Source organism: Strigops habroptila, chromosome 5 (assembly GCF_004027225.2).
Source record: "Strigops habroptila isolate Jane chromosome 5, bStrHab1.2.pri, whole genome shotgun sequence".
NCBI classification, from domain to species: domain Eukaryota; kingdom Metazoa; phylum Chordata; class Aves; order Psittaciformes; family Psittacidae; genus Strigops; species Strigops habroptila.
In genome coordinates this window covers 13,654,989-13,680,138 of record NC_044281.2, presented here as the reverse complement: position 1 = coordinate 13,680,138, position 25,150 = coordinate 13,654,989, and the positions used below count along the sequence as shown (strand labels likewise).

Sequence of the window (25,150 nt, the reverse complement as noted above, 5' to 3'; positions counted from 1 at the left end):
TTATCTAAATTATACAAATATATCTAAAAGCCCCATTGTGCACAATTTGTATTAACATAAGAGACACAGTCTTCACCCACAGTCCGTACGGCTATTAAGACCAGCAACTGACAAGGATCTTAAGGGCTGGATGCCTCAGCCAAGTAGGACTGGTACTGTAGTAGACCAGACGTTACCTGTTCCCATGTGCTCTCAAGCTCTAGAAAAAGTAAACCAGACAGATTATCTGAGTGGGTACTGTTTATCTTGGATGCTCTTCCACTTTGGAAGAGGCTAGTGCTTCCACTTCCTACCTATAACAACAGGATCCCCTAGGAAAGGGCTGCTGTCAGCTTTCTTCTTCCCTTCAGATAGCCACAGAAATGGTGAAATACCACTATGAGCCAAACTGATGTTCAGTTTAAACAAATTTGCAATACTTCTCTGCTTCAGCAGGCTTCTTAATTAACAGGCTGTAGCATCCTTTGGGGAAATGGGCAGGAAAGGATTGGAAAAGACAGAAAACGAATCTCTAGCATAGGTCACACATAGGTTCTCCATTGAACATATGGAAATTGCTGACATAAAGGAGACAATCTGTGTTATTAATTGTGCTGAAATAAAAAAGAGATGCAACTAATGACATGTAAACCTCTAAGTGATAAAGTTCCTAAAGAAATGCCTACCTCAGGGAATTTCTTCTCTCTGAAGGTCTCAGAGCATAATTCTATTTTATAATTTAGGTCTTGCTTGCTTTTATCCAGGTCTCAACAATTTGGCATTAAAACACAATCAGAAGATGCCGATGTTTTGCTACTGATTTACTCACTATAAATTGAGACCTTCTAGGGTGGCTGAGTTAAGAAGAAAGAAAAGTGCTGTGAGTGTGAGATGTAAGCAGATTTGCTGTACAGGAATAATTCCAAACGTCCCTGTGTTTAAAGACAGGATATCACCTCCTACCACTCTTCCCTTTAAACTTCATAGCAGATCTTGGGGTGAGCTAGGACTGCTTTTGCAGATACTGTTCCTGGCTTATTTTTTCTCAGTCTGAGTGTGTCAGAAGAACGATGGAAAGAACATGTCTAAAGTTGCTCCGTTGCCAGCTGAACTGAGTAACAACAAAATGAAGGCGTTGGGATTTTGTCCCTTTCATCTTATAGGGACCTGGTAGCTAAACAGCTGCTTAGTAGCATGGAAAAATGCTTCCTTGAGTCTTTATGTGCAGCCATGAAGTAAGAGTTCATGGTGGTTCAGGAATATCTATTTGTAAGAATTTGTGCTCCAGACCTGTTCTGTGTTGCATCAGACCAAACCAGTATTTGTTGGCTGTCAGTGCTTCCAACCAATTTTGGTTCACATGCACTCACACTTGAAGAAGACTTAAAGTCTCAACAGAAGCTGATGGATGCTTTCCCATAATCAACAGTTAAGTTCCTTGGATTGTTGTTTGTATCTCTTGGCACTGGTATATTGCTACTAAGCTTCTGTCTCAGACTATATGCCGTTTATGTGAGTGCATCCACTTTCTAGTGACCTCATCACTATTTGTTTTGTGGGGTCCTCTGCCTCAATTAGTTTCTTTACTTTTCACCTGCTTCACCCTTCCTTTGCTAGAGACAAGCTGCTTGTCAGCTTCCAGCTGCATACCATTATTTGTGGCTGTAATTTGTTGCTGTAATTATTTGTTGCTGTAAGGCCTCCTGTGAACAAAACTAGCAGAAAGAACCAGGAATGTTCATTACTATCACTACCACAGTGTAAGGTCTTTCAAGAAGGTGTCTGAGGTGCTACCAAGAGAAAACAAGATTTCTAGCCATTTTAATGAGTCAGTCGGTCCCTTTATCTTGGTGATTATAATTAGTTCTGAAAAAGACAAGACCAGGAAAATCAATGTGGAAAATTAAGCATTCTATACCAATGTTGTCCCAAATACATAAGTTAATCAGTAATGGAAAGGCTCTTCTAAACCAATCAAATTCCTTTAAGTGTTCAAAGTGTATTTTCATTTAATTCAGTAGTTTGGAAAAATATGATTATGTAAATATCAAGGATTGGGAAGTCTGACAATCAAGAACTCATTCCTTCCTTTAGCCTAAGAAACAATGATGTGATAGAAAATATATCACTGAAACCAGTTGACTGAAGCGAACTCATATATATTAAAAAAAAGTGCTCCTGAGAGACAAGCCATTACCAATTATACAGCAGTAAGAAGAGAGGACAGGGCAGGTGTCGTGGTTTAAGCCCAGCCAGTAACTCGGAACCACGCAGCCGCTCGCTCACTCCCCTCCTTCCTCCCCCCACTCGCGGAGGGATGGGAATGAGAATCAAAAGAATGTAACTCCCACAGGCTGACATAAGAGCAGTCCAGTAACTAACGTATAATACAAAACCACTACTGCTACCACCAATGATAATAATTATAAGGGAAATAACAAGGGGAGAGGATACAATTGCTCACCACCCAGTGACCAATACCCAGCCCGACCTGAGCAGTGATCTGGGCCTTCCAGGTGACTCCCCTTGGTTTATATACTGGGCATGATGTGCTGTGGTATGGAATACCCCTTTGGCCAGTTTGGGTCAGGTGTCCTGTCTCTGCTTCCTCCCGGCTTCCCCTCCTCCCTGGCAGAGCATGAGACTGAGAAAGTCCTTGGTCGGAGTAAACATTACTTAGCAACAACTAAAAACATCGGTGTTATCAGCGTTGTTCCCAGGCTGAATGTCAAAAACACAGCACTGCACCAGCTACTAAGAAGGAGAAAAATGACTGCTGTAGCTGAACCCAGGACAGTTGTTAAAGCCAGTGTAACATTAATGAATACATGCTGATTTTTATCAGCTGGGCTAACATCTACTGCACAGGAGCTGTAAGCCACCAATAGAAGCCACCAATAGTGTTAGGAATGTCAGTCTTTCACACTATTTATGGTTCCTGGTGAAGTCCGTAAATGCAGAAGTCTGTTATGCTGGGTTATTACAGTGAAACATCTGAGACACTTTTAAGAGTCTGACATGGCATCAATTACCTTCAATAGTTCAGTGAAGCTGTAAGGGCAAATGGTAGTTTCCATCATTTACAAGCTGGTGAAGTCACTTGGTTGATGAGGTCAGAAAAGGATCTGCTAACACGTTCAGCTGTAGAGAAGAATTCCTGCTGCAAAGCAGACTGTTGAACTGAAAAGTAGAACAGATTTTAAGACTTTCAGATGATTTAGATGGTGTCAGAGCCCTAAAAAACTCTTTATAAATCTCTAATTTTGTCAAAACAGCAGCTTTTGCAGTCATTCTTTTTATTACATCCTCATTATCAAAAGTGAGGGTTCCTGAGTGTTGAACAAAGCTCTGGTGTGTAAGACCACTGATCCTACAAAGGGATTTTGTACTGCTGGAAGTCTGCCTGGAACTAGATTCATAGTTACAGCGTCACAGAAGGGGCAACATAGAAGGCCTCCAGTGCCCTCACTTGTGTAAGTTTGCTCCTTTACTGACTGCTGAGACTGATTTCCTCTCATGTGCTTTGACTCATCCCGTTTCAAACTAGCCCAACATTAGGGGCTATATTCCACCTTACAGGAATACAGTCTACCTTCCACTATAGAGCTGGCATACTTCTACAATGGCAAAGGCAAGATTCTGGGTCTCCTCTGAGGGTTAAATGATTATGAACAATATTAGAAACTGGATGAAGGTGTGAAGACAGTGTCAAGTTACCTGGGAGAACTTATACCTGGTTGGGCTTGAAGAGACAATGCATCCTTTAGTTTCATCACTAGCTGCTGCAGTTCCACTTCCTCACTGACTTCTTTCTCATCAGGTGGTATCTGCACTGCAGTGGGAGTAAGAATTATATTCCTCATGATGCCCCTGAGGGAGTTTTTTGTCAATTCAGGAATGTATGTTTGATTCTCTTTTGGTTTTTTCTCCTGAGGTCTGTCGCTCTGCAGGGATGCTGACTCCAGTGAGTCTTCTGAGAAGGTGAAGTCCACTGCAGTGGGAACCTCAGGTGTCTCTAAAAGCTGCATTCTATTTTCAGAGTTGGAGGGATTCAAAGATTTCCAGTCTGCACATGTTCTGGAAGTAGGCCTTACTTGGGGAGGATTCAATCCCCCCTGCACTCTCCTTTCCAGCAGGACCTGAGGATTTCTTTGCATCATATATTGACACTGTCCAAAAGGATGCTCTGATGACTGGAACATTGTCTACAACAGACAAAACACAGAAACTATATTTTGAAAATCATTGATATTTTGGTTTGGTGGTAGTACTAAAATAGGTAGGAAAACAATTTTGGGTCATAGTAATTATTTTTTTTTAATATCTGATGAAACTAAACCAGTTCGTTTCACAAATAAAATATTTTCCTGCAATAAAAGAAAATAAAATTTGTTTGGACAAATCTATATGGCTGGTTTTTGCACAATTCCAATATGAAGACCCTCTATGCTTTAATGCCATTGAAAAGTGAGAATAATAATGTTCCAAGAGTAAATTTGCAGGAAAATTGTTCTAAAAGAATTGAACTAAGGGAAAAAATATATATGTATATTTAACACGTGTCAAACACCTCACACCTGTTAACATTTGGAATTCCAGAACTAGGTTGGTTGTCAGTGCCACAACTGTACTTGAGTTTTCTAGACAGAACTATGATGGCAAATACCATCCACTGCATGAACACTGAGTCTGGTGTAACTGGGATGCACTGAGCTGACTGTGCATGCACTGGACACTTAACTGCATGTGTGGAGCCAGTCCTGCAAGCTATGGACAGGCCAGTGTCACAGCATGCACATGGGATGGTATGACGTGCCAGGTCATACTGGACTCCATGTGCAAGTGCTATAAAGCTGGCCAAGTGTACACTGTAGATGTGTCTGGCTGTTCTCTGTGTTTGGCCATCCTTGAAAAACACATGAAAAATAGCATTGCAGAAAATGCTACAAACATGCTGCAGGTGGCAAACATGTATGCATTCCCTGTGAAATAAGGGCCTTTTTAGAACCTCACTGTGATGTTGAATGAACAAGAGTCAATACAATTTAAAAGAAATAAAACATTTTCTGTTTGAGGTCTGTATTGTATTCCAGCACAAGACAGCAATTAGGAATGATAAAAGACTATTATTTATTCAGTGCCAACACAGGATTCTTCTCTAAAGAAAAGACTGCAATGAAATATCTAACACTTCTGCTGGAAACAATTTTCTAACTCATCTTCTTACTATATTGGAATACCCCCTCACTATTTAAATTGCCATAGTATCTAAATATTCCAGACATGGGTACCTGTGCTTGATGCTAAATATATACAGAATGACAAGTAAATCCCTGCTACAAAGAGCTTAATTGCTTCCTCTGAAGACAAGAAATTAAGATGACAGAGCAGACAAGTGGAAGGTGCACAAAATAGTATCAAGAGTGCTGATCTGCAGGAGAAGGAGTAGTTAGTGTTCAGTAATTGCCCATAGCTGTGAATATTTTTGCTATACCTTTACTTCTTGCTTCATTTGCTGCAGCTTCATTTGTAAGTTTTCATGGCTTGCTCTCAGGCTTTGGAGCTTTTCCTCTATTTTGCAGCTTTTGTCTTCCTGACAGTTGTGAAGGAATTGCATTTTGCCCTTCCACTTGTAGAACTGCTTCTTCATGTACCTGCCAAGGGACACAGGAGGGTGGGAATTTTGCTAGATCACACATACACAAACATATGCAGTCACGGAAAAGAGCAAACACTGTAGCACAACCTTTCTCCTATTTGTCAGTTCAGGAAATTTTGTCAGCCTTGGGGTTAGAGGCCAGTATTACAGGAATTGGGCTGTACCCATGGTATTAGCAACAACAGGAGTGTTCTAGATGAGGAAAGATGTGAACTGAGTGGAACTATGGCCAGGACTGGACCTTGCATCTAGGGGTTTTACTTTTCCCATAAAGGTGGCTGCAACAGGAGAGACATTATAGCAGTCCCTCTGCCTAAAAGCAAACCACTTATGGCAACTCCCCAACCTGGAAGATTCCCATCATTTCCACCTGGGCAACAAAGGAGTAAAAGCAGCCTCTATCCCTTTGACTGAGTTCCTTCTGTGCAGCTTGTTTGATGACACAAATAGTTCCTGCACAGGCCACTTGTCCTCAGAAAGATCCCGCGATGTTTGCAGTGAGAAGTACCACCCTCCCACAGAAGATTTAGAAATTCCCTACTTGGAGCACAGTATGACAAAAATACCACCAAATCTCTGCTCTAGAATAAGGATTTCTCTAAGAAGTCAGGGTAGAGATACAGTTTTGTTTTCCCCATGGCTGAGGGGGAGACAGACAGAAAAGCTTGTTGACACTGTAGTACTAAACCAACTACTTCACAACACACAGCTGAAAAAGTTATCTGCCTTGCTTAGTTACATCCAGAAGTTCACCTGATTCTTTTGGGTATGTGTTGGCTCACAGACAAGAGTCACATCAATTTCACTGGAGTTATGCAAGTCAAACCTTTTAAAATTAAAATTAATATTACAGTGGTCCCTTAGAACAGCATTTAATGGGTCTTTACTGTAAAATGGTGACTACCTTCAACTAATTCAGCCCAGTTCTGTGAACAGGCACGTAAATGCTGGAAGTTGGTCCAGAAAAAGGAGCAAAGAGCTTCCCATGAGTAATGTGATTCATTCACCCAGTTATATGATAAGCTCTGGGTCAGAGGGTGATGCAGTGTTTCAGGAGCAGGCTTCCCAGATATCCTCTCAACTACTGCTAATCTAAATGAAAGCTGAAGATCTTTGTCATATCTGTCTTCTCATGTGAGAATAGAGAGGGGTAAAGACACAGACTTACAATGATAATGCAATTGTTTTGATCTAGTCTTGGGGTGCCCTTGTGTGAATTTGGAGCAATAATTGTACATTGACTCATGAGAATGAAACAAAACAGGAACAGAGGGAACTGAACATACCGTAGGAAATAGGGTAGATTCAGTCATCATACTACTGCATTTACCTACCTGCTCTCATGATGAATACTTCTAATGGATTCGTGCATTTTTAACACATCTGCTTCAAAAGAGGCTATTGCCTATAATTGAAAAGAGAAAAATATCTGTTCATAACTTTATCAGCAATAGCATTTCATTTTCTATGCAAATTTTGCTACAAGAGGGCATGGCAAATTTGGGATTTGGTGTGTCTTGCAGATTTACTAGCTAACTTTTTTTATTTAACTGATTGCAGTCATCTGATGCATTAAAGTATTTCTAAGGGCTATTAGAACTGACTGGAAAATTTACTCTATAAAGCAAATTTATTTCCTGTGACGAATTCTAAGTGTATGAGAATTTGTTTTGGTTTACATTAAAACAAAATCCTTATTCCCTGGAATTTCTGCTAAATGCAATATTCTGATTTGGGTAGTGAGACACTTAAACTGGTTGCCCACAGAAGTTTTGGCTGTCCCCTCCCTGGCAGTGTTCAAGGCCAGGCTGGATGGGGTTTTGAGCAACCTGGTCTAGTGGAAAGTGTCCCAGTCCATGGCAGAAGGTTTGGAACTAGATGATCTTTAAGGTCCCTTCCAACCCAAACCATTCTGTGATTCTATAATTCTGTGAAGTCCCACAACTGCTTTGGGACAAGGAGATGGAGGGAGAGACTGGATGTAGAAGAGAGAAGCTCCTGGTCTTTGGATGGAAGTAGCAGTCTCTGGACCATGCAGGGGACTGCAGCCCAGAAGTCAGGGAGACAAACACTGCTTTAGAGGTAAGCTGCTTTAGAAGCATGGTATAAGCTGGGCTGGAACCAAGGCTGCCAGGAAATTTTAAGACTAAGAGCTGGGGCCCCAGCACCTCCAAGCTTATGGATTCTATTATAAGCTATAATTTGACTTACGGTCTGCATCTTTTTAAGCAACGTTGAAATAATCTGCGCTACAAGATGTTGGAAATCAGTATAAAACTGCTCTAAAAGAATTCTCAGCCTAGAGAGAAAATGAACAAGAGAGCAATGCACGTGACAGAATCCCAATACAGGGATGCAAGTCCAATCTTGCTGTCTTCTAAAACAACAAATGCCAGCCAAATTATATGCTTAAGCAATGCCTGCCTACAGCTTCTCCTGCAGATATGTGCTGGCTGCCACTATAGCTTGAGCTGGGCAGCAGAGTCCTAAAAGAGAGGTCTTCCAATGGGCGTTACCGGAGTAGTAGCTTGAATGACCTGACATGCAGAGGCTAGTTCTCAGCTACTGCACCCTTGGCTTCCGGGAAGAACAAGACAAGTGGATGATACAAAGTGGTTTGAACACAACCCAGTGTTCCCTATATTCTGAGTATGTGCAGAGCTACCAACCTCTCAAATAAATATAGAAACAGAAAACTGCTCTGCACTTATTTTTACCTACACTGTTCTACTCTCTCCTCTAGCATTCTTTCTATGCAGGGAACCTGGAAATGGATTAGTGGAGAGCTTTTATGCATGAGTTATTTTAGTTGGAGTGGACACTACTCTGGATTTATCTTTAAGAAGGGCCCATTCTGTCCTCTAGCTATTGCCATGGTGACAAAAATGGCCTGAGTCTAACAAGAATTAGGATGTCCTTCCTTGACATTTGCCTGCAGTTGGAAGACAGGATGGCATTTTTTCTGTCAGAATAGAGAGAGGCCTCCAGTCTTAGCTAGTCTTTAATGTCATCTTTAACTAAGACCACTTGGGAAAAAATAAAAACTAACAGAGCAAATATTCTTACAAATACTTCTCAAGGTCACTGAAGTCAAAGAGTTAGTTACTAATCTTGGGAGGGTATCAAATTGAAGCTTCACAAAGTTTTCAGATTCCACATTTTTTTCCATACATGAAAAATTAACAGAAAGGTGAAGCTGCCCATTACATTTCTTTTTTGCTGATAATTAGAAGACAAATAGTTTACTTGGTAGGTCTTCTTCACAGCTTTAGCACTATTTCAGGTTCATGTTTTCCTCACCTGAGTTTCTGTCTTGCCTTGCTCTGGTGTCTTGCTGTTATTCTCACTCTTCTGCCCTACAGTTCTGTTTTCAGACATGAACTCTGGTGACTCCAGGACAGGTCTGTCCACTGGGAAAGACAGGTTTTCAGGCCAGGTAGTGGTGAAGCACTGAGTTCTGCAGGGGGACTGTATACCAACAAAGAAATAAAGAGTAGAGAAAGGATCAAGCATTATATGGTTTTGGTACCGAGAAAGATCAAAATAAAACTGATGCACTGTAAATAGACAGACAGCTGTGCTATTGAATAAGCAAGAAGTATAGTTTAGCCGTCTGATGGCATATTTTAGCTGAAAGAATGAAAACAAATTCCACTCTTTCAACGGAATCTCAGCAACAGGTTCTTTCCACCCATTTAGTATCAGTGCAATTTTCTGCTTCTCTTTTTTGCTTCCTTTAGCAGAGATATAAATATGTTGGGAAATTCAACTACAAAAAGATAGCAAAGGGTCAGATACCTGCTGTTCAGACCATTCTATGCTAGGAAAAGCCCAGATAGGTATCAGCCCCACTACCACCTGTAACAGCAACCCCAAACAAATTCTTCTTTCTCTCATTGCTACCAAAGCATTAGGTAAGCAAACCCACGCAGAATTACAGAGAAATCTTGATTGCTCCCAGAAGGATTAAATGACATTCAAAATGAAGAACTGAATACTAGTTGGGAAATGTTAGCAGTGAAAAATGTTTTGTGTTTCACCACAGTCTAAAAAACAAACACTGACATTATTTTCTCCATAAGCATCACTGTAACAATCATCCATTGGTCTTTATTGTATATAAAAAATTGGTGTCTAACAGCAATGTACTTACCTAGCAGTGTAGCACAATCGAGTTTTATAAACAGATTTTTCTCCTTCTTCATACAAGAATTAAATCAATTACTTTAGAGAGGAGCAATAATTTTTTCCCTATTTCAGTCTCACTGAAGCCTCATTTGGAGAACACATGCAAGATGCAAGAGAGTTGCTAGGTCTTTACACAACTAGGAAGGAATGTCACCCTTTGTATGTTCATAGTGCTTATCTCGTATAATCACTCCCTTCAGTTTTTACACCTAAATATCAACAAAAATCTCAGAGCAAGAAAGGAAAAACTGCAGGGGAAAGTTACAACATGACCTCCAATGCTCATTATTAACCATTGTGGCCAGTGGAAATACAGTAATTAATTTCAATGTTAACTAAAAGCACACAGAACTGATCTGAAAGAATTGGAATGGTGAGATCAGCTACTCCCTCTTGTGAGTAATCCCACAGGTTTGCAATTCAGTGGGACTTGGGCAGAATGATCCTACTGTGGGTCACATGTAGAAAGTATTCACAGTTAATTTCCAATGAATTTGTCACAGAGGAGGTGCTTAAAACAGGTACTAAATATTTGCAATGCTTGCCCCTAGACCAAGCATGAGAAATGGCATGGAGAGAGAGATGACATAAGGAATGAGTGAAGTAAGACACAAGTATGTTATATTTTATAAGACGACTGGTCATTATGTTGTCAGCATGGTAATCATGGTTAAGCTACAGAACAATGTGCAGCAACTTCCCATTTACACTCTCCCTTTTTAATGGAAAAATTATGACATGGTGTCTGCGTATACTCAAAGGACATCATCGAGCAATATCCACAGCCTGACATACTACTCAGAGATCACAAACTCATTGGAAACAGAAACTCACAAAGTCTTTTTGTGAGTATGGAAGTGCATCTCCTCCACTACCTCCAGAGCCCTCCTTCTCTGAGACTCCTTTCTGCTGCAGCGTTCTTGAAACAGGTTATTTCTGATGGTGCGGAGAAAGTGCTTTGCATTCGCCTTTGCTGACATCTATTGGATTGAGGGATAATAAAAGAGTGAATTTTCAAACAGGCGCTGCCCAGAAGTAGACACAGTCCAAGGCAAAGGCAAGACATAAGAAAGCAAAGGTTCACCTCTTCAACAATTGAAGAGGCTCATGGCTGCTGTCTGAGCCCTGGAAGGGGAGCTGAGGTGGATGATAACGCAGCACCACAGGCAAGAATGGCTTCAGTTCTGTTAAGTAAGTGAAACACTCTGCCTGGGCCGAAATGAGGCAGCCTGGAAATGCCTAATCCAGGACTCTGGCAGTTACAGTGATCAAGCTCGTAGTCACAATGATAATTCTGCCTGAATTATCAAAGTACCCTCTTGATCAATGGGCAGAAGTACTTTTATACTTGTATGAAGTGTTAATAGGTACAGCCCTCTGTGCCACACGTCCTGCTCTCATACAGTGTAGTAAAACCCACACTTCCATTTGTCACAGCAGTGTCAGGCTCAGGTACAACAACTAAGCTCAGCAGCTGTATTATAGAAGGACACAAACCAATTCTGCTCCAGGAAGCGACTGCTGCAGAACACGGGGTGAGCCCTGACAGACTGAACAGGAAAACACAAAGAAAACATACAGCATGCCTCCTAGTAATTTCTCAACATGGTAATAACATTACCACAAGGTGTCAGCATGGAAAGGAAAAACGGTGCTGGTATCTCAAATCCCCGTTCAGCAGCCCCCTCTCTGGTAAAGACGATGTGAAAACTTACCCAGCCAAGGACAGCATCAGCTAAGAGTGGAAGGTATGGGAAAAGTGGTTTACTACTGGTTCTTTTATGTCCCACACAAAGGATATTGCTATCTATCATAGTGAATGAATAGCTTATCTTTTCAGTTTTGGTGTAGATTTTTGCCACAAAATAATATTTACAGGGTTAGTGTTAAGAGTAAGGCTTCATAAAGGAAACCTAAGTTCAGTGATCCAGTTGCAATATTGCAGCAATAATGTGGGAAAGCTCAATGTCAGACAGTATAGGAGAGGGAAGGGATTGCATTTTGAAACAAAACTGATCTTCCAAACACAAATTCACAGTGTTGAACTTTGCCACCAGTGTGACGACAGTACAAGTTGCCCCTGTAACAGAGCCTAAGTGACGTGAGCTTAGTTGGGCCCATGCTGCCTCTTTGTGCTGCATCCCTGACAGAAACAAATGAGTCTAAATAGTTTGCAATAAAGTGGAAAAGCTCTGAAATAAAGGACATTTCATGCAGGATTTTGTACAACTTTAGGATTAATAAATTTCTGAATGAGTACACATTGGGATTGAGAGGAAGGAGCACTGAGACACACTGAGTGCCTTTTCCACAGGTTTAAGGATGATCTGCAAATAGCAAACTTGCCATAAAACTCCTTGGGAAGAGGACTTGCACTATGACATTTCATGGCTCTATTCAGAACCAAACACTCCTTCTAAAGTTAGAAGCCCCCTTTTTCCTTTTCCTGACTCACTAATATGCCATGACCATTATGGGTAATACATAATTTCATAATCAACGTACTTCAAGAGGCTACTGCCTACTTGCCTACATGAAGAACCTGAATAGGGAAATGAATCAGTACAATGGGACTCCACCTGCACACAGTGTTCCATAACAGGATGTGACCTCTTATGTGGTTTGCTGAGACGGCCAGTGAAAAAGCAGACTTGGCAAAGGTCAAAATTGAGGCACTTCAGACAGCGATACCTGTGAGGGAAAACAGAAGGATTAAGTTACTTCCCCACAAGTAAGAACTTGGTGTAAGCGAGCTTGATTACTGGACATCCAGATCTCTGGGTTCAGAAACGCAGAGAAGCACCTTTGTTAGAATGATGACTTTCTTCAGCATTCTCTGAATTCATGAGTTATTTTGTCCAAATGAGAGTGGGCTATTCTCCAGAACCCACTAATGATATTTATTTCTGCATTAAAATTCAGTCCAAGGAAGAAACAGTTGTTCTAGGACCATTTCTGAGAATGCAGTTACATCTTCATATGTTTCTGAGGCCTCAACTTATTTCTATTTGCTGCTTTCATGGAACTGTAATATCATTACATTATTGACATAGGATTTGCAACTTTGAAAAAAACCCCAAAAATGCAAAAAACTAAACCTGCAGGCTTACTGTTAGTGAGAAGAGAGTAACAGTAAAATGCTTTTCTGAACATTCTGGTCAGTGTGTAATGGATAGTGTCCTTTTTATACCATTAGGCCATTTTGTGCCATTACTTAGATCAGTAAGATGCTAAGATGGATAAGTTAACTAGCCAGTTGATACACCTGATTATGGGATAAAGAACTAAGAAATGAGATACACAGGTTTAATAGGCTTTACTACTGAACTGCCAGTTTACTTTCAGTAAATCTCCGTAATTATGTCTGCTAGTGAACTAAAGAGAAGCAGGATGCAGGCTTGAGCACTAGGCTGTGATGGTTCTTTCCTTCCCTGTTTTACTTGTTAAGTTAGATTATGTCCAAAGATTTTTGCTTAATACAGCAGTTAGAGCCTGTAAGGTATGCAAACAGTAGTAAGAACTATTTATGTGGATGCTATAGACTGCAGTAATTACTCACGCACCTGAGGCCTGTAATGGGGAAAATTTTGCAGACTCTACATCTGGCTTGGTGTGAAACCATTGCTGTGGCTGATAATCTGTAACACGTAGGGAGCCACAGGAGAACAGCAGGCTCTGATCTTAGCCAAGACACGAATTTTTCTTCAACAATTGCTGAATTCAGAACCTGGAAAAAATACATGTCTCAAGTTCAGCCATTTACATCAAAAGAACTGGTGTCTCATCTATAGTTCTTAATAAAAGCTCTTATATTGGACTCTGCTAGCATAGATTTTCATGTAAAATGTTACTGGGTTCCAAAAGGTTTGGAATAAATGCAAGTCTTCAGCAGTCTTACTGAGCATCTTTTCTATAGCTATAAATCCTCCTATACTGTGAGACTGACGATCAGTCCTGCCCCTTAGAAGCAGATACTGGTGTATGTTATATGGTGATACACTTGCAATTTTAATCAACCAGCAACATTGACAATCATTTCACAGGACATCATAATTTCACTCACCCCATGGAAACAGCTGCGAGTTGCAATTTCCACACAAGACAGAGTGCAGCCTTCTCCCACAATGGCTGGTATCTGCATCAAGAAGAAAGGCTCAGAAACACCTCAATAAAAAACAGATGTTCCCAGCATGCTCTGCTGAGATGGTGACAGCACACAGATGGTGAAGTATCTATAGAAATGCCATTTTACACACTGTTCTGAAAAAGCCTGTTCATATTCATACCATCAGCATGCAATTTCATAGTTAAGTATGTGTCAGAATTATTTGCTTTCAGCTCACTTATTGAAATGGATCAACATGCTATGTTGCTATACTAGAATACTGAAGGACATTGGGTTTTAACCACAGGGGTCATTTTCAGATCCCATTTTCAGCACCAGTTCAGCTGGAAATACATGTATGCTAAGGCATTTTCTGCACTATTCGAGTGAGTTCAAACATCTGAAGTTTGGAGTCACTTTAGGAACAGCTGTGTGCAGCTGTTCCCAGGACATGTAAGCTCCAGTAAAAATGAATGCAAGTGGTGACACTGAGAAAAACTACAGAATTTGATTCTTTTACCTACTTCTCGTGGCAGCTCCCTATGCTTGCAGAGTGCCCGACTGACTTTAGCCTAATAATGTAACTGCATATAAAACGTAGCAACCATGTATTTTTTTTTTCCTAGATTAGGATACTCCTCCAAGGTCTGTTGTGTAACAGCACTGCAGTAGCATTACCTGATTTAAGTCTGTTAGTAGGCTTCTCAGGGCACTACGGGTAATCAAGGCTATCTTCCCATCAGAGACAGCATAAAACTGAAAGAAAGCTGAAAACAACCAAAGGAAAAAAACTGGAATCCTGGCAGAGCCTTAAGTGTCTTCTAGTTACTTATTCTCAAACTATCTACATGATGACTGCAGTCTACCAAATAAACCCCTCAGGAAAGTTCCCCTTTATTGTCTATCTAACAGGCATTCAGAGACTGCTGTGACAATAATTTCTTCCTACAGGCAGGGGAAAGAAAAGGAAAGCAAAGAAACTATGGCAATTCCTTATTCCTGGCAGTTAAGACAGGTAAGGATGAAGGAAAGATTATCATGGCTGTAAGAAAAATATTTAAATATGCTTATACAAGATAGGTCCTATTTAAATTGTGAATTGTTAATTCCAATTGTAATTTGGATGGAACTACACAATATGCAGTGGAGGAATATGAGGCCAATACGCCACTTGTGGTCCATTTGCTCTCCATTTCGAGCATTTAACCCAAGCAGAAGTCTTTGTGCTGCACATTGCACTGGGCTACCTTTATCTGTTTTACTCAGTCTTTTTAAGCATTTTTGTCTAATGTTAAAAAGCTTTCTGGATCAAATATATAAAACTGCTTTCTAATTCAATGACATTTAAAATTAGGGACTTTCTGTTCCTTTCTGCTAGGCAAAAAGAACTTGGCCTTCATTTTTAAGCTCTACTTACCTTAAACTTTACTATGACTTGTTCTGATCTTTATTCATCTTTATGCAAAGATGACTAAGGATATTGCTGGGAAAGTATTCTCCTGCATCAGCCTTTCTCTAAGCAGTCAACATAGTTTACTTTTTGTATGGCAGAACTGTATCCTCTTTTAAGGTAAAAAAATCACAATGGAGATTTTTCTCAATGTTCAGTATTTCAGGCAGTGTATAAAATCATACATTTCCCACCTCTGTATTTAGCCAGCAGAGTGTCTCCTGAAAGGGCAATTAGGGCAGCTGCAGCAGATCTAGCTTTGATATAACCTGTTCCACATCTAGGAAAATAAAGTAAGTTACGCTACAATCACTGAGAATGTAAAAACTAAAACCTCTGAAGAAAAAATATTGCTATGTTGGAAGAAAACTTCAAGACTCCTCTCCTTTTATATGTATACAACTGATGTCACATTTTAGTGATATTTTACGTCTAGGACCCTTTGTCACTGAATATAACTAGAGTTAAGTGTTCAAGATGCCATCCAATCACATAACAAAAAGAAACCATCTCCTTCAAAGACCTCACATTCCAAGTGAAATAATATTTTACATTTACAATACATGTCCTAAAAAAATCTGCTCTTAATCTGCGGAAAGCCTTCTGAAATATGAAAGCAGGATTACAATCCTCATTTTGTATTATAACATCAGGCAGCCCCAGATCTCCACAGAGCCACTCTTGGGTTGATTCCCTTTAATTTCACTGCAACTCAATTTAATCAAAAGGATATATGCAGGAGCAAGACTTCAGTTTTGATTGTTTGACCACAAAGAATGAGGCTTAATTTAGAACCCAAGTTTGCGAAATAGGCACCTAATGAAAAAAACGTTTCTTTACGTGAAGACAAAGAAACGAAAGACATGAACTGAAATCCTGGAATTCTATATTTAAGATACCAATTTTGCAGAGCAGTATTGTACTTCAAAATACTATCACAGAAAATTGTCTTCAAGAGTCTTTAGCTAAATTAAATTTTTCAGAGCATACTGCATAAAGCTGCAATACACTTCCTAGAGTATGGGCTGCATGGGGAATTGTTGGTCACAATTTTCTAGAACTTCAATTTATATATTGAGTTTTTCCATACTTTCATAGAAAAAAACATCCAAGATTAAAACTAAAGTATACAAACACAACCCCTCGTGATGGTTTATGGAAGTTTATTAAGTAAAATACCACAAAAATGGGGAAAAGCCCTTATGTGCTCTTGCCATGAAATACTTTCCAGTGTTGACAGAGGACAACAGCACTCTACAGAGATGCCCTGATTAGAAGAAAGTTATAATAAGCTTTTTCTATCCTATATACATGGCAAGAAACTTGTAACTCTTTTTAAAGTAATTACAGTAATGATAAAATTGCACACTGTCCAAGGAAACCAGAAAAAAGACCAAGATAGTCCTGTTAAGAAGATTCTTCTAATGATTTCCCTACAGTGCACACAAATTACAACATACTCTTGATGTTTCTAGCTTTGTTTCATAATACACCAGTTTATTCTTAACCTTAATTGCTTTTTTAAGTAAAAAAAAAATCATAACATAGGACCATAAGCAGTAGTAATCATATTATTAATGACCAGTGATTGAAAAAAAAGTCCTGCAGACCACTTACATCTCACTTTCTGTAAAAAACTTTGCTCTGAGGTAGAAGGGAATCAATTTCACCTGTGGTGAATAAATTATAAAATGAACTTAGCTTTTTCTTTTAAATGGGTCACAACCCAACCCACGTTTGGTCAATTAATTCATTATTCACAAACAATACACGAGGTAAGTACACTCTGTGAGCTGCTTCCTTATTATTCACAGAAACTATCTGCTCTTCACAGGGGTTAGCTGATCAGCTTAGTTATGAGACTGTACTTTTGTTTCATAATTAGTTGATGAACTTTTTATGCTGGAGAAAAGTGAATAATGAAAAGTGACTAGCAAATGCTTGACCTTTCTATGGATACTGTCATTCAAAGGCAAATCTGAATTCTTTTTCAGGAGTGTAAAAAAAAATCTTGGCAGCCAAAAGAAGAGCTACTCCCTGTAAAACTGTTCACAGAAAAAGCTAGTATGGACTGGCAGAAATATGGATTTCTAGGTAATTTTGGAAACATTTGACCACTTTTTCTAACAAAGCTTTGTGCCTCATATTCCCATAGATGAACTACTCCTATTGTGTGTACCAAGCAAAACACCATCAAAATGTGATAGTTTGATACCGAAATGGTATGAGAGTGGTAGAAACAGACTTAGCCTAGCACTACTTCATGATGGATTTACTTTTGTGCTTCCTCTCACCTGTCATACATGGCAGCTAGCAGGCTCAACGTGAACTCAGTGGCTCTTGGATCTACCTGGCCTGGTTTTTCTAATCTCACCCTTTGGAACAGTTCTGTCAGCATTCCAGAGATCTGCTGCACTTTCAGAGAAATCTGCTTTTCCCTCTGGCTCTGTTCGCTTGACAGGATGTGCTGAATCAGAGAAACATCAATCAAATCCACTGTGGGAAAATTAAGGGAGAAATGAATGAGAATCCTTGCCTTTTCATGAATGGAATCTCAACTATTTTTTTATTAGAAGTGTCTAGCTAAGACAAGTCTGTTACATGAAGTCTAAACCAGTATGCAATATTTAAAAAGGAATAATCTGGGAAAGGTATTGCTGTCCATAGATGTAGCAAAACTTGTGAGGCTACAAAGATAGAACAGTTGAACTAAAATTCCCTGGATGTGATTTTGGGATAGATAGGGAAGAAAATAGCATGATTAACTGCAACCAAATTATAGATGAAAATAGCATGATTAACTGCATCTAAATTGTAGACTTAACTTTAATTCTATGTATAGATAGATATTTTGTAGACTGCTGAAGAAGCAGAGAACCTAGAATATGTCACCTATGGTCTTTCCAGCACAGATGGGAAAAATCTCGGTGTGAAACACTGGTGAACCTCAATCTGGAAAGCCATGTGCAATTCTGGTCACTAGTGTTCAAGGAGGAGTAGAGTAACTGGGCTATGAGTCTACGAGCGCTTAGAGGAAACATGGAGGACTAAGCAACAGAACTAATGTAAACCAGTATCTGCGAGAATTCGTATCGTGACACTTAGCACCAGGCAGATTTACCACACCAGGCTGAGATCAAACTAAATATATTCATAGAAGGGCATGCCCAAATGCAAAAATACAGCCAAGGCCAACAGACTAGTCATCTTTTCAGGGCTACCCTGAAGACCTCACTTGCAGTGTTGTGCATTTTCGGCAACAGACTGTTTCAGGTGGAAAATTCAAGATTTCCATGCATTTTAGCTCAATGTGGAATTTACATCCAGTAATTTTAAAGAGAGCTAGGTGACAGAGAGAATGAGTGTGGGTTTTGTGGTCTATCATATTTTCTTCTCATTAATACTTCAAGTATTAAAAATAATTCATGTCAATGCATTTTTGATGATCCACAATCATTTCCAATAAACTGACTCCTAAGAAACACGAGAATTTGACATTTAACAAGAATAACAATATACAGATAATGATTCATAATTGCCAGTGATGCCTACATAGCAGTGTTGCAGATTGTAATAATAATTTGATTCTCTCACGCCTTTAGAATTTTACTAATGTATTTCCACTGACATTCAAGAGGGGGAAAAAAATCAATTTGAAGTACTATCTAGCTCTTAAGTGCTTGTAATACATTCTGAGGATCTCAGGTGGAAAATGAGGGAGCAAAGTAGTACAATAACTCATGGTGACAGCAATACAAGTTTTGTTACAGATTCTTCTCCCTGTCAAAGCACAGGATTCTCTTCAGCTACTAACACTGGCATAGACTTTGTACTGAGCGCAGTTTTAGGGCTGTTCTGTAGATGGAGCTCTGAACATCGTTGAAAGCCTCTGTGAAAGAAAATAAACACAAGTTACAATAGTGGTTTGTCAAAAAAACAAAACAAAATAAAGCAAAACAAACCCAAACAAATTGTTTAACTAAAAATCAAAATAACCAAATTTGCACTTGATCAAATAGCTTTGTGGGGAAAGTGGTCTTATGACCAGTGACATGATGGGTTGTAAAAATAGTATTTAACATATAGAGCACACCAGCTTCTTTGTGATTCAAGTCTATTCAGGGACCAGAAAAAAATTATATGCACTGTGCACACTTTTAGCCAAGATCATAATGAAATAATATTTCTTCAGGCAAAACTGTTTATCAGAGATGTTCTTCTACAAGGAGCAGTTTGTCTGCACAGCAGGGTTATTGCTTTGAATGCATATTGTTTCGAATGCATACTGTTTCAAGCATTAAACAAATTTTCTGTAAGATCAACATCTGGAGCTCTCGCAGAAGAAGAGCACTTTATCAGAGCAACAGGCTTTTGACATCTCTGCTTAGGAATCTCACCCAAACTGCTTGACTAAATCCCATACCCTTCCATGATTTCAGCTCATTTCTTTCACATCACTGAAGTATGTTTTCCTGAGTGGGAAGTAAGGGCTTCTGAACATGGCTTATACCTGTTACTTTACACACATACCTAGAACTTCAAGAAGACACACACACAAAAAGGGGGGAGGGAGGCAAAGGCTTAAAAAGCTTTGTTCACAAAGCTTTAGAAACTGGAAAGGGATTTATCAGTTATCCTCCTGTTCTAAGAGACTCTTTCTCCCTGTACTTCAGAGAAAAACAGTTACAGTCGATTAAGGTCAAAGATAAGCAACAAATACGCATAACTGAGTAGAAATAACTCAGAAACTCTGGACCTGTTTAGTCTGGAAAAAAGCCAATCTGTGTGCAATGGTTTCCCACAAATGTACCAGACTAATGTTAATAGTCAGCAAATTATGGGCTCTGCTGCTTCCCAGATGCTGCCTAAGATATAGAAATAAGCCAATATCTGCTATACCATCTGTTTAGTCCTGCTCTTGTCATAGTATGTTTTGTGATATTATTTGGAGATGTAGTGCAGCATGTCATACAATGTGAAAAATTGGTTTTGACTTCCATGCATCATCAGTTCTCTTTCTTCAGTAAACTGATCCAAAGCTCTTTTCAAAGTAACAGAAAGACTCCCACAGTAGGCTATGGATTAAATTGCAAATGCTTATTTTCAAATACAAATGCTAGAAACATACACATGATCCAACTCAAACACCTTCCATGTGCAAGATGACTAAGTGGAGGGAATCTGTTTCAGTAGCCATCTGCTACTTACTTCAAGTCCATCCTTACAGACAAAATGTGGCCTCAAAGTAGGGCATTCTGTGCCTGTCAAGCAGTTCCAGAATTAACTTGTGAGAACACACAAGTAAAACAGCAGACAAAGAAAAAAAAAAAAAAAGACCAAGTAAAATACAAAATATTTTAGGAATAGTTTTTATGAGAGGCTATTTAGGGACACTAAACTCTTTCATTTCTCATAGGAATGGATCTTCCCCTTTGGACAGAAAACCAGCATGTAATAACTCTGCAGTGGGTCAAATTTCACTTCAAGAGGCATAAATGCCCTTTGTTGAGAAGCTGGCAAAGGAATTCCTACACACGTAGAATGCATTGCTTCCCAACATCTCCTGCTGATTACCTGCTAGTTCTGCATTTTGCGCTACTTGTTATCTAGCAGATGCAGTGTCCACTAAGATTCTGTACTCAAGAAGGGAGTGTATGGCCATCCTTCATGCCTATTTGAGAATATGTGAAACAAAACCTTATCAGACATTATAAATTAGAAAGCATGGCTCCTGTGCACCTGACCATTCCACAAGCCAATATGATAATGGCAAGAAAGGTACCAAGACATATCCAAAAATATAGGTGGTACATCACGGTTGTGTAATTTGTCATTTATATGCTACAGCACAAAGATTCTGAAAGTTGCATGACTATAGTTCAGTAGTTTCTGAACAAACAGACACAGAAATATTTCTTGAGAAAAGTTGGGAAAAAATGATTAAAATCCTTACCCTGCAAGTCTGGATCCATTGGAAATGAACAGATGGCATTAGGCATTCTATAACAAAATAAACTAAAGTGTAAAACCACATTTTCTAGACAAAGACATATAGAACCGTTCAAATCAAACCTTTTAATCTGAACAATTACTGGAGGCATTCCAGAAAAGAAACTAAACAGAATTACATAAAATAACATAATCATTTTGGTGCCAAGTGCAGAGAAACTCCAGAAAATTGCATGCTGTCTGCTCAGGATAAAGTAGGAGTAATTCTAGTAACTGCAAAACAGTATGAGGGCAAAAACAGTCCCCAGAACAGTTTCAAGTACAGGAAATGGGATCTTTCATTATTGAAGTGTCCAGTGTTTACATACAGGATTACTACACAATCCATAGTGTATAATTTCAGGTCAGAGAGGGCACCTTTACACCAGACTCTTCCCAAGATTCATTGATTACAATTAGTCACTAATCTATTTTCTACAATTTTCAAACAGAATTGAAGTTTTCGGCTGAGCCAACATTATTTCTTTTTGAGCTGAGAAGGAAGGGAGAAAGGAAGCACACCCATGAATCTACTTCTTTACACAATCCTGAAAGCAAAAGAAATGCTGTCCCTGATAATAATAAAAACTGAATGTCTCCCTTCAGGATTTATTTCATTAGCATTTTAAGCTCCATTATATTTTTAAACATTAAAATATTAATATGAACTCAGTACAGTAACTATCTTTCAGTTAATGTTACAGTTAACAGAAAAACAGTTACAGAAAAACATTAGACATAACAGATCTAAGTTACGCAAGACTCCAAAGGCCACATATATGGCTTATAATGGGGAAAAAAAAAGAAAATTTGCTAGAATAAATAAAAATTAAATAGTTGAAAACTATCTTTAGCTTACATAATAAATCTGGTTTGGTATTAAAACTGAACTTCCTCAAATGTTCATTTTATTACATTCTTCCAGTAGAAGTCATTGATCATTTGTCATAAACATGACAGAATACTGGCAAATTATGAAGCATAAATATTCAATGGTCTACAATTATTGAGCCTGTCACAAATATGCTTCTCACCATTTTAATTAGTAATAGCTGCAACTCTGTGTTTCAGTTTCTAAACAACCTATAAATACTTAAAATGATGGGATACAGATTTGCTTTAATAACTTCTTCATTAAAGACTACAATTTTTCTTAAAGTCCTTTTTTGAAAGAACTACCACTATGTTTCTTTTTCACTATTCCTCTGTTTTCTTCCTTACTAAGGTTTAGACTCAACCCTGGATTGTGCAAGACTACAGTTCTGCCCAACATTTACATACACAGGTAGCTTTGCTGATACAATTACTGCTAAAATAGGTGCAGTAGTATATGCTTCTGCACAGCTTGATAGAAAAGTCAATGTAGGGAAATGAGTGAAATCAGAAGATTCTAAGCAATGAATTAAACATAAGTGTTCAGTGAAAGCTACATGTAACAACCTAAAAGATAGACTTACAAACACACAGCTTGTCTCATGTTTTCCTCCTTTTTTTCTCTCCACCAAAGCTACCTAAAACAAAGCAAGAGGATGAATGTGTAAAATACACAGGTTAAACTCACTTAAACTAGAACTCAGTCACTAGAATTTGCTCACTCAAATAAGAACAGATCCACTGACTTGACTGAGTTATACAGCATGCATAATCTATTTGTATTTGATACTTACGTTAAGATGACAAGTTCTCTATCCAGTACAGCACAATGCCTAAGCTTTAAATTACCCATACAGATAAACACACCATACTTTTGTACTACGGTATTCATGGTCTCAAAGTTTAGTGTTTACGTGTTTTACCAGACTGGCTGTCATTGTGCAACATAACATCATCTCCTATGAACCCTCCCCTCCAGAAAGTTATGAAAGACATTATTAACATAGGTAAAGTCTACATTTTTATATACAAAAGTCTATGAAGAGTCCAGATCTTGACTGCAGTAGCAGCGCTTGGGTGAAATGAACAGGATCTACTTCAGTGTTAACACATCTACTTTATAATGAACATGAAAGTAGAAGTAGTATCTGCCTGCCATCAACTACGAACTAACTCTGCTCATTGACAGACTATTTCAGTCAGCATGTTGTTGTATTTCATTTACATGTGCCCTTTAATAATTAAACCCACTTCCACAAAATGGAAATACTTTTAAAAGTAACTACAAATGGACAGGAAGTAAATTTTTACAATTATAAACCCTGATCCCACTAACACAAATACTCTCATGTGCAGAACAAGAGTAGCCTTATTTTTGAATCCTACTGGAATGTGCAAGAAAAGTAACATGTTTGATCACTTATATGTATTTTGTTTGCCTCAGAATATGTATTTTAGCAACTAAAATTAATTTTTAAGTATGTTACATAATTAAGTTACAGCACAGAAAAAGACAAACCAGATCAAGTAAGGAAGAAATCTTCCAATAGATCAATTGACTTGATCACAGAGGCCTTCCTTCTTTTGAAATCAGACAGCATACGATCAACATTTTAAACATGCATAAAATAAACTACAATTGCTTTTGTTTCCTGTGAAGGGTGAAAACATTCTATATTGCTCAAAGGCTGAAATTATTGCTTCTCTTAAATACAGTAACAGTGCTTACCTTTCTCTCAGCTACTTACTAAAGGCCCAGAAGTCAGACAACACCACCGGAGAAGGCCACTAGTTTTATAGCACTTTAAAGTTGACTTCAAGACACAGTTCTAAAGGTTTTGCTTTTCAATGAATGATGCTCACAACAAATGCCTGGCAAAGGCCCAGATCAAAGTATCAGGTAATTGTCTAAGCAGTCAAAACAGAGAACACTAATTAATTAGTAATAAATATCCTGAATTATTAAAGGTAAAACTCCTTTTATCTCTGTTTCAAAGCAATTTTTTCTTATGGTTAGAGTGCAATATTTCTAAATTGAAGGATCTTTACTAAGCATCTCCCAGTTGCTGAGAAACAGTGTTGCTATAGAGACTGAAAAGGAGGTGTAAGCTGGCACAATAATACAGAAAGCACAGTGTGCCGTAGCAAACAGTTGGTGCAACTACACAAAGAGGGAAAATAGTAAGAAAGTCCTAGTGGTAATGTCCTGGAGTAAGAATACCTTAGACCAAACATAAAGTTTACACAATCTTCAGTACATCCAAATGCTAGGGTTTATGCAGCATATATATAACATTTGTGAGATGTACATTTCTCTCAAAGCCCCTTTTCATACATTTTTCAACAGTTACTCTAGCGCCCAGGTAGTAAGATTCATCAATGCTATGAATGTCCTGCATACATACCATTACTCAGAAACTCGTGAGAAATGTGTACCGGAAATTACTTATTACTTACAGAAGCACCAAACTTAGCGATGACCAAGTCAGTCACTGTGCTACAACTGTAACCAACTGTGAATATTTTAGCTTTCCTATTATTTTTATTCTTTCTCTCCTAACCAAAAGACAGGTAAAGAAACTTTTCCATTCTATTATGCTTTCATGAGGAAAGACCTGAATTTCCCTGCAGGCCATGAGGCAAATCTAATTAGATTAATTTAGGATACAAGAGACATCCGAGACATTTGTTTTGACTTTCTCCTCCCAGCCTCTGAGAAGAAATTCTCTGCCTGTGGTTTTCAGGTAGTGACCCAGAAGTTTGGTATGGCTGCTTAGGTATTGCAAAAACAGTTCACCTCCTTCTCATTAAAAGCTATGCAGTGTTGGTGCTTGAATTGCAGTTTGTTTGAACTACTACCTCCAAAGAATTCAAAGAGTAAATGACTGCCAAATCATATTCCATACAG

General features: G+C 38.7%; 1 protein-coding gene across 1 annotated transcript in view; it reads right to left on the bottom strand.

Annotated features, from left to right (window-relative positions):
• DYTN (dystrotelin) overlaps positions 1-24,057 on the bottom strand; it is a 62,335-nt gene extending 38,278 nt beyond the window's left edge. The window contains 17 exon segments of the mRNA XM_030485456.1: positions 3,012-3,159; positions 3,713-4,184; positions 5,474-5,633; positions 6,973-7,043; positions 8,939-9,072; positions 9,075-9,106; positions 10,661-10,806; positions 12,406-12,517; positions 13,390-13,553; positions 13,890-13,961; positions 14,610-14,698; positions 15,576-15,661; positions 17,676-17,877; positions 19,196-19,270; positions 21,335-21,381; positions 22,827-22,880; positions 23,972-24,057. Coding sequence (XP_030341316.1) covers positions 3,056-3,159; positions 3,713-4,184; positions 5,474-5,633; positions 6,973-7,043; positions 8,939-9,072; positions 9,075-9,106; positions 10,661-10,806; positions 12,406-12,517; positions 13,390-13,553; positions 13,890-13,961; positions 14,610-14,698; positions 15,576-15,661; positions 17,676-17,877; positions 19,196-19,270; positions 21,335-21,381; positions 22,827-22,846 — 1,986 coding nt within the window. The 5' untranslated portion in view covers positions 22,847-22,880; positions 23,972-24,057 and the 3' untranslated portion in view covers positions 3,012-3,055.
• Between the last annotated feature and the right edge of the window lie 1,093 nt (positions 24,058-25,150).